This window comes from Artemia franciscana, chromosome 9 (assembly GCF_032884065.1).
Source record: "Artemia franciscana chromosome 9, ASM3288406v1, whole genome shotgun sequence".
NCBI classification, from domain to species: Eukaryota; Metazoa; Arthropoda; class Branchiopoda; order Anostraca; family Artemiidae; genus Artemia; species Artemia franciscana.
The window spans coordinates 43,234,346-43,250,905 of record NC_088871.1 but is presented as its reverse complement, the minus strand read 5'-3'; the positions used below and the strand labels follow the sequence as shown (position 1 = coordinate 43,250,905).

The following is a 16,560-nucleotide window of genomic DNA, read 5'->3' as shown; positions in this document are numbered from 1 at the left end:
AGGAATAAAAAATAATCAAATTCCACTTTTAACAGGATCAAGATTGGCCAGCCCACGACCAGCTCAAATCCGCCAAAGTAGGAAGCGAGCCCTTTCGAATTCACCCTACTCTGATTCCCTTGATCTTGGTTCTATGATCCGATTTTCTCCGAACTCATTAGTTTCATTTATGAATGGCTCCAGGTCCTCAAGTACTTCAGGTTCTTATGGACACCTTTCAGCAGGTAAGACTCGAATTACATCCTAAATCTAACATAGCCAGATTCAGTGATGTTGAGAAAAACTCGAACTACTTTAAAGTTAAGAGAACAATTCGACTCTTAAGTTTAAAATTTTATCATGGGGTTTAGCTATTGAAATTCGCGCGTCACACAATGGTCTTGTTAATAAGTTGTTTTGATTTTGGTATTTTCAAATTATATTCAATCTTTAGCTTGCGTTTTGAAGACTATTTAATGTTTCTTCTGTAAATTTTCTGTAAATTTTCTTCTGTAAATTTTCACCATGGATGATTTGGTGCAATCATATTTTGTCTATCAAACTGTTCGTAGTGACGAACTGTAACTAATGAGCAATGCGGCTCAATGGTAACCGAAACTCTGAGAAACAGAGTCTTGATAACACTAGATATACCAAAGAATCGGATTTTGATTCTTATTCAAAATATGTGAATTTCATCAAATTTAATAGTATCCATCAAAAGTTACAAGCCTGAAAAAATTTGCCCAATTTATGAAAGGGGGGGGGGTACCCCAAAACATAAAATGACCCTAATGAAAGTCACTGCATCATAGTCAACATTCCAGAGAACTGTAGAGTTTTCAAGCTCCTGTGTACAAAATTTTCAAGTTTTCAACTTAAAGTTTTCAAGTTTCAAACTTTTTGAAAAAGTTTTCAAGCTCCTGTGTACAAAATGTGGGATTTTACATTTTTTTTTTGTCAGAAGAATGATCACGGATGCGTGTTTATTTGTTTGTTGTTCCCCCCGGGAATGAGCATATCGAACCAGTAATCGTAGACGATCGGGAGAGGGCCCATTTGACCTTAAATTCAGAGCTCTAGTGTCCTTTTTAAGTGACCAAAAATATTTGTTGGCATCTAGAGCCATTTCATTCAGCATAGTCGAAAAATGTAATAACTATGCCATTGAGGATGACTTAACTTCCCACAGTTCGCGGGGGATGGGTTGGAAGTTATGAACTTTGCCTATTATTTACATATACTGTTGATTATTGGGACGTATACAGATGTTTTCAGGGAGGAATTTCCCATGAAGGGAGAGCCGTTTTCAGTGGGGAATTTCCCAACATTATTTAAAAAGTGCTCTGAAATTCAATAAAAAACAACTTTTTTCAATTGAAAGTAAGGAGTAGCATTAAAACTTAAAACGAACAGAAATTATTATGTTTATGAGGGGGTCGCCCTCTCGTCAATACCTCGGTCTTTACTCTAAAGTTTTTTTTTAATACATATTAAAGATCTATTAATTCTATTTAAACGGGCTTTGTGATTCAGGAGTCACTCTTAATGAATTGGGACAAAATTCGAACTTCAGCGTAAGTAATGAGGTCTTGACGGGGGAGCGACACTACCCATATGCTTAATAATTTTTGTTCATTTGAAGTTTTAATGTTGCTCCTTACTTTCAATTGAAAAAAAAGCCTTTTTTTTATTTATTTCTAAAAAAGCTGCAATTTGAGTTTGAAACTTTAAATTTTCAAAAGTTACTTTCGAGATTAGAAAATTCTTGAAGTCAATTCAAAATGAATTCTCTTTTGTACAATTTATTTTCACAATCAATGGACTAGTTTTTGCAAAAGAATACTATTGCAAAATTACAAAAATGCTGTCGAATTCTTTGTTATGACGAGTCTAATCATACCTAAGAATCCCAATTTTCTAAGTACTTTTCTTTTTGTTGTTTTTAAATTATGAAGTTTAAAGGCAGTATCGCATTCTTGTCAGTGTTGCAAAGTTAAACAGTGAAAATAAGTAAGGAAAAGTACTTGGTTAAATTAGTTAAGTTATTCGTCCGTAAAAATTCAAACATTGTCAACCTGTTGTAGATTTCCAAAGACAACTACACCTTGAAAGGAAAGCTTTTTAAGATGTTTTGTGCCATATCTTCTTAGCTACTTTCCCCCCTAATTTTTCACCCACTTTTTTTTAATTTAATTTACCGCCTGCTACTACAAAAAACTACAAACTGTATATGGAGGTCTTTTCCATTAAAAATTAAATAATCAATATTTCCTAGTTATTTTTATATATATATATATATATATATATATATATATATATATATATATATATATATATATATATATATATATATATATATATATATATATATATATATATATATATATATATATATATATATATATATATATATATATTAAATATATATATTTAATATATATATATATATTAAATATATATATTTAATATATATATATATTAAATATGTATAAATATTACATTATAAATATAAATATAATATTATAAATTTATATATTAAATATATATATATATATATATATATATATATATATATATATATATATATATATATATATATATATATATAATATATATATATGCCTAATTTATTTTTATCCACAATTGTGACTATTATATGGCACGGGCTTTTATCTTATGCGCTCTGAAAGCACAAAGGACAGTGAAAATAAAGTCTGATTGTTTAAACTGGTTAAGTGAAAACGTAGACAACCAAATATCTTTAATAATTAGGAACACAATTTTTAACATATGGAGATACCTCCATATGCGGTAATGTAGTTTTAGTAATAGCAGGGCAATAAATAAAAAGAAAAAGAAACAATGTTGAATCGTCAGCAAAAAAAAAAAAAAATAGGTTAACAGCCTAGGAAGGCAGAGCTTTCCTTTGAACCTGTAGTTGTCTTCGATAATCAACAAAACAATGTTTAATGAAATATACCTCCACATGCAGTAATGCAGTTTTAGTATTTGCTGGGCAGTAAATAAAAAAAAATTGATGTCGAATAATCCACCGGTGGATCCAGGGGCAGAGGGGTGGGGTGCCTGCCCGCTCCAGATTTTTTGGTTCCCTCTTTCACAGTTTTTTTTCTTTTTCCTCTCTTTTTTTGAATAAATTTGTCAATTTGGTTAATTTTTGAAATCTTTGTCAAATCCCCCCCCAAGATTTTTCTCATTGGCGCCCATGTCAAATACCCCCCCAGTTAAGATTTTGCTCTCGATCAGCCCCTGGAATAATCAGCAAAACTTATGACACGAAACAGCTTGTGAAGGCGTAGCTTTCTTTTGAACCTGTAAGTGACTTGGATAATCAGTAAATTGTATTTTTTTTTTACGGTCAAAAAGTGTTGTCAATCTGATCTGATAAGTTTTGCTTACTAATTTTAAAACAACCGAAAGAAAAATTTTGGTGTGTCGCGGTTTTCAAGTTTGAACACCCCTAAGATGGATCCAGGGGTCAAACAACGTTATTATTTGGTGCCATTGGTACTTTCAGTATAATAATAAAAAAAGAGCTACAACATTTCTTATTCTATGTTTATGTCCCTTGCCTTGGGGTTTCTCAAAATATTTTATTTGACAGGGTAGGTAATGATGAAGTCGCGAATAAGATAGGGTATCAAGGAAGAACCGACAGGATAAACAGACCATTTATTCTTTATACTCTCTTTGTACCTTTTAACATTTGTGAAATACTAGTGAACTTTTTAAAAAGCTAACTCATAGAAATTATCGTAAAAAAATATATATATATATATATCATCAAATATATCAAGGAAAAACCGACAGGATAAACAGACCATTTATTCTTTATACTCTCTTTGTACCTTTTAACATTTGTGAAATACTAGTGAACTTTTTAAAAAGCTAACTCATAGAAATTATCGTTAAAAAATAAATATAGAAATAAGTCTAAAACTGACTGATTCCGTCAGCTTAGCAGTCCACCTTTAGTCATTGCGCATGAATATTCACCACGGCAAAATGGTAACGGCAGTCAAGCACATAAAAACTTTAAAAGGGAAGGTTGACAAAAAAAAAGCATTCATCATTAAACATCCAGTAAAAAAAAGGAGTAAAACCGAAGTTTGGTCTGTTTTTTAAAGGTTTGGTGTTTAGTTACATCTTAGCTAAAATAAAATTTGACTAAACTATCTTGAAACTAAATATACAGCCAGACAAGAATAGCGAAAGAAAAAAGAAGGTCGCTGTTATCTATATGTTAAAAAGGGGATATACCTTCATTTTTTTTTGTATTTTCTGTAAGAAAAAGAACGGGAAATGAACCAGAGATGCCAATCAGGAGGTAGGTGGGGAATCGCCTATATTTTGAAACGTCTCTTTTCGGGGCTTTCATTGCAAAAAATCGAAAGAAACTGTTCCCCTCTACATTTTGAAAAATACTTTTTATTTTGTATCTTCATTGAAAAATGGAAAAAAGTCTTGCCCCTTCCCCTACGATTCTGAAAAATTCCCACTCCTGAAACGAAAATCAATCATCTGATCAGTTTTTAAGGGGCATGATTTGTCCTATCCAGACAAATTCACAGGATTGAGTTATCAATCCTGTGAATTATGGACCGTTTAGATAAAAACACAGTTTGAAACGATCTCCACACATTCTATTCATATTTAGAGCCTATTAATAACAAATCTTGGATTCGAATAAGTTGAAATATTGGGCAGTATCAAGGAGAGGGGGAGTAAACAAAATCTCAATCGATTGAAGTGATTCACTTCGATCGATTGAATTGCCCTGTTTTGTGGTCAAATTATAAATTTTAATTATTGTATTACTCAAATATTAGATATAATTTACTTTATTTTAAGGAGCATTGAGTCCAGCGCTCGGGGTACCTCCACTTCCTCCTACTCACTTACAGCAGTTACAAGCACACTTGATGAGAAGTGGTAGCTTAGGGAACATCGGAACCCCGTCTTCGCCCTACTTGCCTCCATACTTACATCCTCAGTCAACTCTTGCTATGCAACATCAGCAGAATTTGTTCCAGCTCGGAGGAATGCATCAACATTGCTTAACGAATTTGGGTGGTATTAAGCAAGAGGTAAGAAGTTCTAGTGTCCTTTCTTCCCTTTTACGTTTGCAGTTTTTATTTTTTATTATTATATATAAAATTTCTATGATTTCAATCTTCTACTCTTCAGTTCCCTTTTTTTCAGGTAATCATGTAAATGAAAAAATTGCGGACCTTTACACTCAATATCCCCAAATGGATTTTCTCCCAAATATCCGGAATTTTTTTTGAATAATTGGGAAACAATAAAGAGTATGCAAGTATAAATACATAAGTATTAAGTATTTAAATGAATAAGAGGAACAATTTCAATATTAGATTTGACGATTCGGGAAGAAAAATATGCAAGGCCGTTTCCAGGGGAGGGTAGGGTTTTTGACCCTTCCCCCCCACCGAAATGTTTGTCCGGCTGGAAAACACGTAAAAAGTGCATATAAACAAATTTTATTTGAGTTTTTAAGCTTTTTTTTAACCTCCCCCGAAAAAATATCCCCCCGCAGAAATATCCTGAATACGGCCCTGACTGTATATATATGCTACCCTTCACCCCTTTCTTCAAGATTTTCTTGATTGGTTTTGCCCCTCCTCTTTCCTTGGCGGTTAGACGTTCTGAATCATAAGTAGCAATAAGTAGGGAAGATAGTATTTAAAAATCAGAAAAAAAAAATCAAATAACTGTTACCTAAATTATCTATTTAGATACTTGCATTGTATTTCAGTTACTTATCTTACGCATTTATATCAAATGTAGCATAGTAAGGAACTATAAGTAATGAGTCAATAGAAAAAAGCTCTAGAAAACAAAATTTTGATTACAACATATATAAAAAAATCAACTTTTTTTTTACTCTGATATCATCAGACTCCGAATATCATCAGTTCAAACAATCAGCCAATCAGTTCGAACCTACCACAAGGTGTTTACACACCTTTTCAATAGCTTCAGAAGCCGTATGCTGGTGTCACGTGTCTAAGTACCGCTTTCCTAAACGTTTTTGAAGGTGTTTTTTATTAAACGTTTTTTGAATGCATTTTTGAATTAAACATTTTTGAAAGCAACAGATATAGCCAGTTGGTATTCAAAATTTTTTTATTTACATATTTTCTTTCAAAATTACTGAGCTGATCATTTGATTTTAAAGCAAATATTTTAAAATTGAACCTTCATACTCGAAACATTAGTTTAAAAAAGTTGAAATTCTTAGAAGTTGATTTCCTCACGTCCTAGTGTATCGATTCTTGCATGAGAAATAAGGAAGGTCAAACTTACTATAAAGAAAGTCAGATGGCAAGTTTCACCAAGTTTAGTCTTACTCATCAAAAATTACGAGCCTGAGAAAATTTACCTTATTTTAGGAAATAGGGGGAAAACCCCCATAAAAGTCATAGAATCTTAACGAAAATCACACCACCAGATTCAGCTTATCAGAGATCCCTATTGTAGAAGTTTTAAGCTCCTATCTACAAAAATATGGAACTCTATATTTTTTGCCAGAAGGCCGATGTTTATTTTTTATTTTTTTTTATTTTTTTCAGGGGTGGTCGAATCGACCCAGTGGTCCTAGAATGTTGCGAGAGGGCTCATTCTAACGGAAATGAAAAGTTCTAGTGCCCTTTTTAAGTGGCTCAAAAAAATTGGAGGGCACCTAGGTCCCCTCCCACGCTAATTATTTTCCGAAAATCACCGTATCAAAATTCTGAGATAGTCATTTTATTCAGCATAGTCGAAAAACCTTATAACTATGTCTTTGGAAATGACTTATTCCCCCACAGTCCCCGTGGGAGGGGCCACAAGTTACAAACTCTGACCAGTACTTACATGTAGTAATGGTTACTGGGAAGTGTAAAGACGTTTTCAGGGGGATTTTTTGCTGGGGGGAGGGGTTGAGAAGAGGGGGATATGTTGGTGAACTTTCCATGGAGGAATTTTTCATGGGGGAAGAAAATTTCCATGAAGTGAGCGCAGGATTTTCTAACATTATTAAAAAAAAAACAACGAAAAAATAAATATGAAAAGTTTTTTCAACTGAAAGTAAGGAGCAGCTTTAAAACTTAAAACAAACATAAATTATTACGCATATGAGGGGTTCACTTCCTCCTAATACCTCGCTCTTTGCGCTAAAGTATTTTAGTAATTTCAACTATTTATTCTAAGGCCTTTGTGATTCAGGGGTCATTCATAAGGAATTGGGACAAAATTTTAACTGTTTTAAAAAGTAGAGTTGAGAGAAAGAGTCAAATTTTAGCATAAAGAGCCGGGCGTTGATGAGGGAGCAGCCCCTTTCATATACGAAGTAATTTCTGTTCGTTTTTAGTTTTAAAGGTGCTCCTTACTTTCAGTTAAAAAAAATTGTTTTTTTATTTGATTATTTAAAGTGACGTCCAGCATGACAAGTGAAAAAAAAAATCCTACCGGCGACTGAACTTTTACAGATAGCGCTGAAAATGCCGGATAAATTCAACGAATTAATTTTGATTCAACTCTAATAAAAATCAAAAGCTAATAGAAATCTAATAGTTTGAAATAACTAAGTTAATTAGCCTAGGAATGTAAAAGCTAAATACTTACGTCTGAAAAATTTGTCTAAAGTTATTGAAGTATGCTGATTTTGAAAAAAATATGACCTTTATTTAATTTTGTAAGGTAGTTTAAAATATTAAACAAGTTTGATAAGTTATCACGAGAACCGTGTCCATGCTTTGACACAATTTTACCAATTTAAGTTGTAAAAAAAAAGATTGGTATTTTTTAATTTTTTTCTACTTTTAATGCTATATTTACACAAATTTGCAAGACAAAAAAAAAAACAAAGAAACAAAAAAAAAACTATATTTAAGAATAGAAATTTTGTACTGAAATAAAAAAATAATTAACTTTGAATTCAAAAGAATATAAGAAAATGGTGGATTAACATATTCTAAGTTAAACTAAGTTGGGTTGAAACATGTTATTAAGTTAAAATGAAATAACTAGCTTTGTTTTAGTTATGTTTTAATTAGCTATCAAAATTCGTTGGATTGACAAATTCCAAACAAATTTACGAGGATTTGCTAAAAGAAAATTAAATTGAACAATTTAGGGTTAAAATATATGTTAAAAAATTAAAAAATAGGTTCTAAACACATTTAGACGCATATGTTAAAGCAAATAAAAAAAAAATATAATGAACAATTTTGGGTTGAAGTATGTATTTAAAAAGAAGAAGCTTTTTTAATGGCAAGAATATAAAAAATATTGGATTGATATATTTCAAGCTATTTTCCTTTGTCGGATCAACCTAATCTCATATATTAGTTCTAGACATATACTAATCGATTGATACAGGCAGTACTTTTCAATGTACCTTGTCATATTAATGATAAAATACCCAGATCGCTAAAATAATTCGATTCTCTTAAAATTGTGAGTGATGAGTACGTATGTATAAAACGTAACACATTTGTGGGTGGGAGGTATAGGGGTAAGGGCCCAGCCGCCTTCTGGGCCCCACATCAAAGTTCTGTAATATAAATTTCCTGTATTGTATCATTTTCTTTAAAATAAAGATTAGCGATCTGATAAAATGCAATTTATACGCGAAATAACATGAGATTTTGAAGAGGAGTGGCACCCCTTCCCCTCCTCCTTTCTGGTATGCAGGACAAGAATGAAAAGGTACGATGCTCGATTGAATCTTTTTTTTATTTATTTATTTTTTTTTTTTATTTTTTTTTTTCTGAATCTTTTTTTTTTTTTTTATTCTTTTTTAACTCTTTATATTAAATATTTAAATGGAATTTACATGCATAATAGTTTAAGTACATAAACTAGCTTAAGTGCGTAGTGTAACATCTCTAATATAGGACTATCTCGATTATATTAAATAAATTTGATATGGACTTTTACAGGTATCAGTTTTCCATATTATAAAGCACATCTATATATATATAAAAATAAGTTGTTTGTCTGTCTGTCCGCATATGATGTCTGAATTATTTCATCATATACCAATTCAAAAACGAATGTATTCAAGCCGAAGTAGCTGAGTTGGTAAAGCGTTATGTTCCAGGTTCTAGGTCCGAGAGGTTCCAGGTTCGAACCTTGGCTTTAGCATTAATACAAAAGAAGAAAAAAAAACTAAAAAAGGTAAAAACTACAAAAAGAAAATACTAAAAAAACTGAAAAAGCTAAAAAACTAAAAAAGCTAAAAAACTAAAAAAAAAAAATTAAAAAAAAGGTAAAAAACTAAAAAAGAAAAAAAAACTAAAAAAAGGTAAAAACTACAAAAAAATAAATAAAAAAAAAACAATAAAAAAACTAAAAAAACTAAAAACCGAAAAATAAAAAAAAATGAAAAAAAGGAAAACACTGAAAAATAAAGGAGAAAAAGAAAACTAAAAAAAAATAAAAATAAAAAACTAAAAAAGGTAAAAACTACAAAAAAAAACTAAAAAGAAAGAAGAAAAAAACTAAAAAAGCTAAAAAAAAGGTAAAAACCAAAAAAAAAAAACTAAAAGGAAAAAAAAGGAAAAAAAAACTAAAAACTAAAAAGAAAATACTAAAAAACTAAAAAAGCTAAAAAACTAAAAAAAGGTAAAAAACTAAAAAAGAAAAAAAAAACTAAAAAAAACTAAAAAAGGTAAAAACAAAAAAAAACTAAAAACTAAAAAAACTAAAAACTGAAAAATAAAAAAAATAAAAAAAGGAAAATAAAACTAAAAAAGGTAAAAACTAAAAACTAAAATGACGTCATTATAAGGATTGAGCTGTATGTCGTCATGAAGTTGTTTGTCGACTGACGAAATTACAGACTGGGACACAAATGACGACCGGGACACAGGGAATATAAATGACGACCGGGACACTCAAAGAGATATTACAGACTGGGACACCGGGACACAAATAACGACCGGGACACAGGGAATATAAATGACGACTGGGACACAGGGACACAACTACAACGGGGACGCCGGGGGGGACAGGGGGGATATATAACTGACGATGGGGACACAGGGAATGTTTGATTAGCAATCACCATCAACAAAGCTCAAGGGCAATCATTAGAATAATGAGGTATAGATCTGAATACGGATTGTTTTTCCCATGGACAATTATATGTTGCATATTCAAGAGTCGGCAAACCTGACAATCTATTTATATGTACAGACAATGGGACAGCGAAGAATGTTGTATATTCGCAAGTTTTATGTAGTCAAAAACATACATATATATCTATCTATATTCACAGGTGGGACACAACTACAATGGCGCGTAACTAATATGGCGCGTAACGACTTACGCGCGCGGAGGGGCTTGCCACCAACTAGATGTTGGGGTGGCGCGAAGCGCCACCCCAATAGCTAGTATTATATAATAATAAATACATTAATAAATCTCATCCAGTAATGCAAACTTAAAATAAATGTATTCTTGAGTATTTGAATAACTCACAATTTATCTCTTATCGTCAAAAACAATTCACTTTAAATTTTAAAATATCTTTTTTTGTTCATTTTGATGGTAACGTAGGGTCTGATTGCGCCCAATCACCTTTTATCTGGCCCTTCTTATATGCCTCGTTTAATTATTCGTTTACGAACATTGTCGAGGGTCTGCTTAACATCAGAGCGGTTGTTAATTTACATTCATTCTACTTTCTTCAATACGTTGACTAAATATATAATAGTTGCAACCTTTAATTAGTTTTTTTATGCTTTAAATGCCAAATTAAGTCATTAATCCAGCAACATCTTTGTCGGTTCCTTAAATAGAATTTAGCCGAAATTAAGCTTTCATACCTCTGTCTATAAAATGTAGATGAGTGACTTAAATATTAATTAAAATCTTAATATCGTATTGTTCTTCTTAAAACAGTGAGAGGTTGGGATTTTTTATGTAAAAACTTAGATTAACTCCTTTATATGTGAATTCTTTACCGTGGGGTAATGGTTGGTAGTAAAACTCAAGATTTTGTTTGCAGACATAATGTTTTAAGGCTAATAAAATAGTAAACAAAAGAATTGACAGATATTTTGCACCACTGCTTTGTAATTGATGTTCAGCGTGGCTCAGAAGAAAAAATTGAGGAATTTTGGATGAGGCCAGGAAAGGAGAATATTTTACATGAAATAAAAGTTAAGCTATAAATACAATATCCAGCTTCGCTGAGAATTTTTCTAGCAACGAATTATCGGCTTAGGTCCAATGTGTGTTTTGGCTCGTCTGACAGTATAGGCGTGGAGCACACGGCTAAATTAATTGAAATAGTAAACAAATTAATAACAGATAGTTAGGACAAATGCATTAGCCAAAAACGTTCCGATGTTTGCTGTCGAACTAAGGAGAAAAACTAGAAAAAAAGCAAGAATCATGTGAATAAAAGGAAAAAAATAGGTTGTTTAGAGCACATTAAAAGCTATTGCAAAAACCTCGACGTTCGGGGACGTGGTACTGGTCTGAAAGACCCTTCTCCGCCCTGTTACGCTGACTTGCTGTGAGCTACCACGATCAATGGTAATTTCCAAGTTGTAATCTAATTATTTAAGCTAATCAATTGCAATGCTCAAATTTGGACAGTCAAGACTAGTGGAATTCTAATGGGACACTGAAAGCTTCCTCTCTTTCACGCACTTGAAGTGGGAGGGGTCTTCCCTGATAGAGTGAGTAAAACTAATCATTTGGCTAGGAGAAGAATTATCAGTTGTCATTCGTACCTGAGTTATTGTTCCTGCATGAATTGTTATCTTGCTTCAGTCAAATTAACTCATTTAAAGTCAAAGTTAATTTCCATTTTGTTAATGAAGGCTGATAATGATAAACCGTTTGAGCTACATGTTGTTAACACTTAAGTAGTTTTGCGTCAAGCACACCTTTTTTTGTGAGGAGAGTTATCAGGGCTGGTCCTAATATAATAGAACATGACCTGGGCTGCCGCGCATGGAGGAGGTTCTTTGCTGTCATCATCAACGTCAATGTTTTTACAGGTTTTTATCTCGTTTCCTCTACAATCAAAAATATTGTTTGAAATTTTTCGGATTTTTGAACTTGTCCTCCCTCTTCCATGTCAGCTCTACGGTGTAATATTGCGTTTTTAATAGATATGGGAGTGGCGAAATACATTTTTTCTAGCTTCGCCTCAGAAAATGATTCCATCGGGATTTACGACATCAGTAATATCCAGTTCGTATTCCGAGGGCTGTGTGTGCCATAAGATTTTTCTGGTGTGGCCCACCAAGCCCAAAAGGTTCAGCAATGATAATCCATGGTTAATTAGGATTGTTTAACAACATTTTTTTTTCTCGGTTATGGCTTTTTGGTCATCAATCTGGGGCCAAACGAAAAGTAAATTGTTCCCGCATGGGCTGGGGAGGGGCTTAAAGCATGAGCGTTTCCAGGATTTTTTTTCGGTGGGGGGGGGGGGGTCTAAAAAACTCAAAAGTGCGCAGAAAATTTTTACGTTTTTACGAATTAGACAGACATTTCGGGGGAGGAGGAGGGTTAAACCCCCTGCCTCTCCTCTAGATCTGGCCTTGGCTGTAAGAAATAGTTTAAATGAAACTGCGAATCGAAGGGAATAAAGACTGACAGATTGGGGTGGAGGAGGAGGATGTACAGGCACAAATGTGTTGGCATCAAGTGACTTGGTGTTACAATGAGTAGCTGGCTGAAGACTAAAAAATCTGGCTCGCAAAGCTAGTTGAATCCAAGCATAGAAAAAGCAATTTCAGACATTCACAAGATTTCGGACTTTCACGGTAACATATGCATTATTGTATGTTCTTCGTATATGAACTTTGCTGTGAAGGGGAAAAATATAATATGCCTGCGATCCTAATTCGCATAGTTATTATATGTTGCGAATCTTATTTTCATAATGTCTCTTTTTAATAGACGGAACCTTTGCCCAAAGAATCCCCGAATCCCGTTTCAAGTACTGTTGACGAGGAGAGAAACAGAACTTTTAAGGTGAAAAGAGAAGCGACGTCAACAACAACCGGATGTGGCGAGGGAGACGATGAAGGTGTTGACGGAGGCGGTGATGAGCCAGGAGACTTTGTTGAGACCCATTGTCACTGGAGAGATTGCTCCATTGAGTTTTCTTGCCAAGACGAGCTTGTGAAGGTGTGTATGTTTTACATTATGTAAAGTGTATTTTTAGGTTATTCTTTTCCCAGGGAATATGCCCTCCTTACCCTCGCTCTGTAGGTAGGGTCAACTTGGGTAAGTTTACCCCGGTTGCAAGTTAAATTATACAACAGCCGAGTGTGGTGAACGAGACTAATGTTGGCGGGAACGATGACGATAGATCAGATTTTGTTGAGACCCATTCTCACTGAAGAGATTCATTGAGCTTTCTTGCCAAGACGAGCTTGTGAAGGTATATTTGTTGGCATTTTATGTAAAAAAAAAAAAAAAAAACACTTATTGGATAGCATTTTCCAGTGAATATGCGCTCCCCCAACACTGTGCAGTGAAAGTTAGCCTGTATAAGTGTGCCACCAGATGTAGGTTCAATTTTTCCCACAACTTGATATGGCGAGCGGGACAAAGGTTGACGGTGAAGGGCGAAGAAATTCTACTGACATCCATTATTACTGAAAAAAAAATTATTGCTTTTTCTTACTAAGACGACCTTGTAAAAGTATTTGTTTTTATATTGCAATGACCCGAAAGGCTTCATTTTTCACTCAGTGAAGATTTCTAGGGTTCTGAAATGGTTTCGTTATATAAATTAATTTTGATTAATTAGTTAAATTAATTTTAATTAAATTGTTTAAATTAAATTATGTTTAATTAATTGTTTAAATTATATATAAATAATGTCCATATCTAAACACCTGGAAGTGACATTTGAGTAACAGACTTAGAAATGGGGCTCTTTACGTGGGGTGGAAGCATCCGAAGGCTTTCAGTGCATGGTTTGTAAGGATACGAAGAAGGATATCTGGAGGTTATTTTGAGCACAGCTTCTGAAGAATTGTATAATTTGGCACATATTTGCGGCAGTGTTTCAGCAAATAACCTATTGCTTATCCTCAAAGGAGTGCGTGGTTGTGCTATAAGATTAAAGGTGTGCGAACGCATAAAAGACATTGTTGGGAAGCTCTGGATTATAGAAACCTCTTAATAATTACCCTCAGTAGATTATATTAACCAGTATATAAGTTTTATTATTAAGTATTCTTTTTTTATCCTGCTTCGAAAAAAGAATAATAAACGAGATTTTTCTAGATATAATGAAATTAATACAATTTTGGCTAATAGTCATCAGTATGTTACTGATGACTCAATTTTGTTTTATTATTCTATCTGGTACTTTCGTTTCCAGTTTAGGAATTAATGAATGGTTAGCTTGTTATCAGTTTAAATTAGGTTAAGTATTTGCTTTGCTAAGTACAAGGCATCTTTTCTTTTCGTTTTATTTAGAAAAGGAGCTTTGAGAAGGGGAACGATAAAAATTGGGTTAACTATGTAGTGACATAGTCTAATTGAATTCCAAACCACCTCATGTTTGTGGTCTTTGCGTCTTGTAAACTAGAAATACCAACCAATAAATAATAATAATCGCACAACAATAAATAATTGTAAGTAAGTAAGTTTATTACCCGAAAATTTCCTGGAATTACATCGGAGTACGAATGAAAAAAGAAAAGAAAATCACACTATGAACATAACCATAAGTATACACACACTATGTACACTAACAAAACTGCTGACACATGATAGCTAGCCATGGGTTCGTCCTTCCCTTAGCCTTTTCCAGTCGAATGATGCACATTTGCTTTTGTCACTAAAACACTTCGCATGAACCTAGATTTAATCAATAAATATGCAGATCCACCATTGTGAAGGAAGCAAAAATTTTTGTTGAATACCTAGGGTGGCCTACTACAACATTACTCCACTAGGAATTTTTAAATGCAGTGGATATCATATTTGCAGATATCGTGAGGTTTGGGTACGATGCACGACTTATCCATGGGGCGTCTGATGCTTAGGAGTCAAATTCCGCTACATATGCTGGATTTCACATCGTCTATAGTTTTGGATGAGAGTTGAAAAGCTTGTTTTCTGAACTTCAGGAAATTCGTTTTAATTATATATATATATATATATATATATATATATATATATATATATATATATATATATATATATATATATATATATATATATATATGTATATATATAAATTGTCGAGAAGTATCTGATACTTGAACTAGGTTTTGATGAGAGTCAAACATAGCCACCAGACTTCATGTCGTATCATAGAAAAAAAACGTTTGCGGGGGTGTATGTTTGGTTCACTTTTGTTTTGGATCGAAGAATTTGTTTTGCAGAACTGTAAGATAAAAAAAAAAGAACACAGTCTTCCTGTTTGAAAGATGTCTATCAATACAATAAATAATACTTTTTGGTTTCCTCGATTTCTTTCAATGCTTATCTTCTTGTGCTTAGGCTATATCAAAGGCAAGGCCGTATCCAGGATTTTTGTTCGGGAGGAATAAAAAAAAAAAAACCTACAAAACACATAAAAATTGTTTATATACAATGTATTACTTTTTACGTTTCAAAAAAGAATTTCAAGGGGAGGAGGGTTCAAATTCGGTACCCTCCCTCTGGATACGGTCTTGGTCAAAGGTGATTATATTTGTCAAAAAGGGTCGTTGTATTCATAAAAAAAACAAACAAAAAAAAACAAAAAAAAACAGAAAAACAAAAAGAATTGAAAAAGAAAAACAAACAGAATTGAATGAGGGGATCCCTATAAAATGCACAGTATAGCAAGGAAACTGGAACGACTATGGGCTGCCTGGGCCTCGTGCGTCTTTGTCGTGCGATAAGTACCTGTCATTAGTAGTATTAGCAGTCATTCAAAACGTACTCACAAATTACAAGATACGGTAAGAGGAGCTTGAACACCCTTCCTTTGATATTGTTTATATATTTCATTGAGTGATTAAAAAACGTTATAAAAGTTTTGATTAAAAAGCAATATAAACATTAAAAATCGTTATAGTTCTGGCTAATCGAATCAGCATAGGGGCAAGGGAAAGCAAAGGCACAACTTGATTTTGGTCATCATGGCCGCATCCAGAGGGGTCCGCGGTTTGGCCCCTGCACAAATTTTGTCCGACTCGTGCAAAAGTAACAAATTTTGCACAAAGAAACCCTGATAGTCCACTCCCTTCCCTCTGAACAAAAATCCTGGATACGGCTTCGGCGGCAACCTTTCTTAGGGTGATCATGTCGTGAATATTTAACCCTATTTGATTATGTTTTATACTTGATTCGTCTTTAAAAAAAACCATTTTGAAACTCATCTTGCTTGGATGTATCTTGCATAACCCCATCCACTTTAATTCGTCTTCAAGGCATAATTTAGTGCAATGGATTAATAACTTTCGTCAAAAGACAGACAGGTTAAAAAAACGACCTTAAAAAATGTTCATCATAATTGCAGTCTGTCCAGGCAAAGATATAAATTTCGGTCTTTGGACAATTCAAATTGCGACAATTCGA

At 33.0% G+C, this 16,560-nt stretch overlaps 1 protein-coding gene across 3 annotated transcripts in view; it reads left to right on the top strand.

Moving 5' to 3' along the window:
* The window catches only part of LOC136031448 (transcriptional activator cubitus interruptus-like), a 158,541-nt gene that overhangs the window by 93,292 nt on the left and 48,689 nt on the right, over positions 1–16,560 (top strand). For all 3 annotated transcript variants that reach the window (XM_065711043.1, XM_065711044.1, XM_065711045.1), the window contains exons 5-7: positions 36–224; positions 4,852–5,087; positions 12,928–13,158. In XM_065711043.1, coding sequence (XP_065567115.1) covers positions 36–224; positions 4,852–5,087; positions 12,928–13,158 — 656 coding nt within the window. The remainder of the gene's footprint in view (positions 1–35; positions 225–4,851; positions 5,088–12,927; positions 13,159–16,560) is intronic.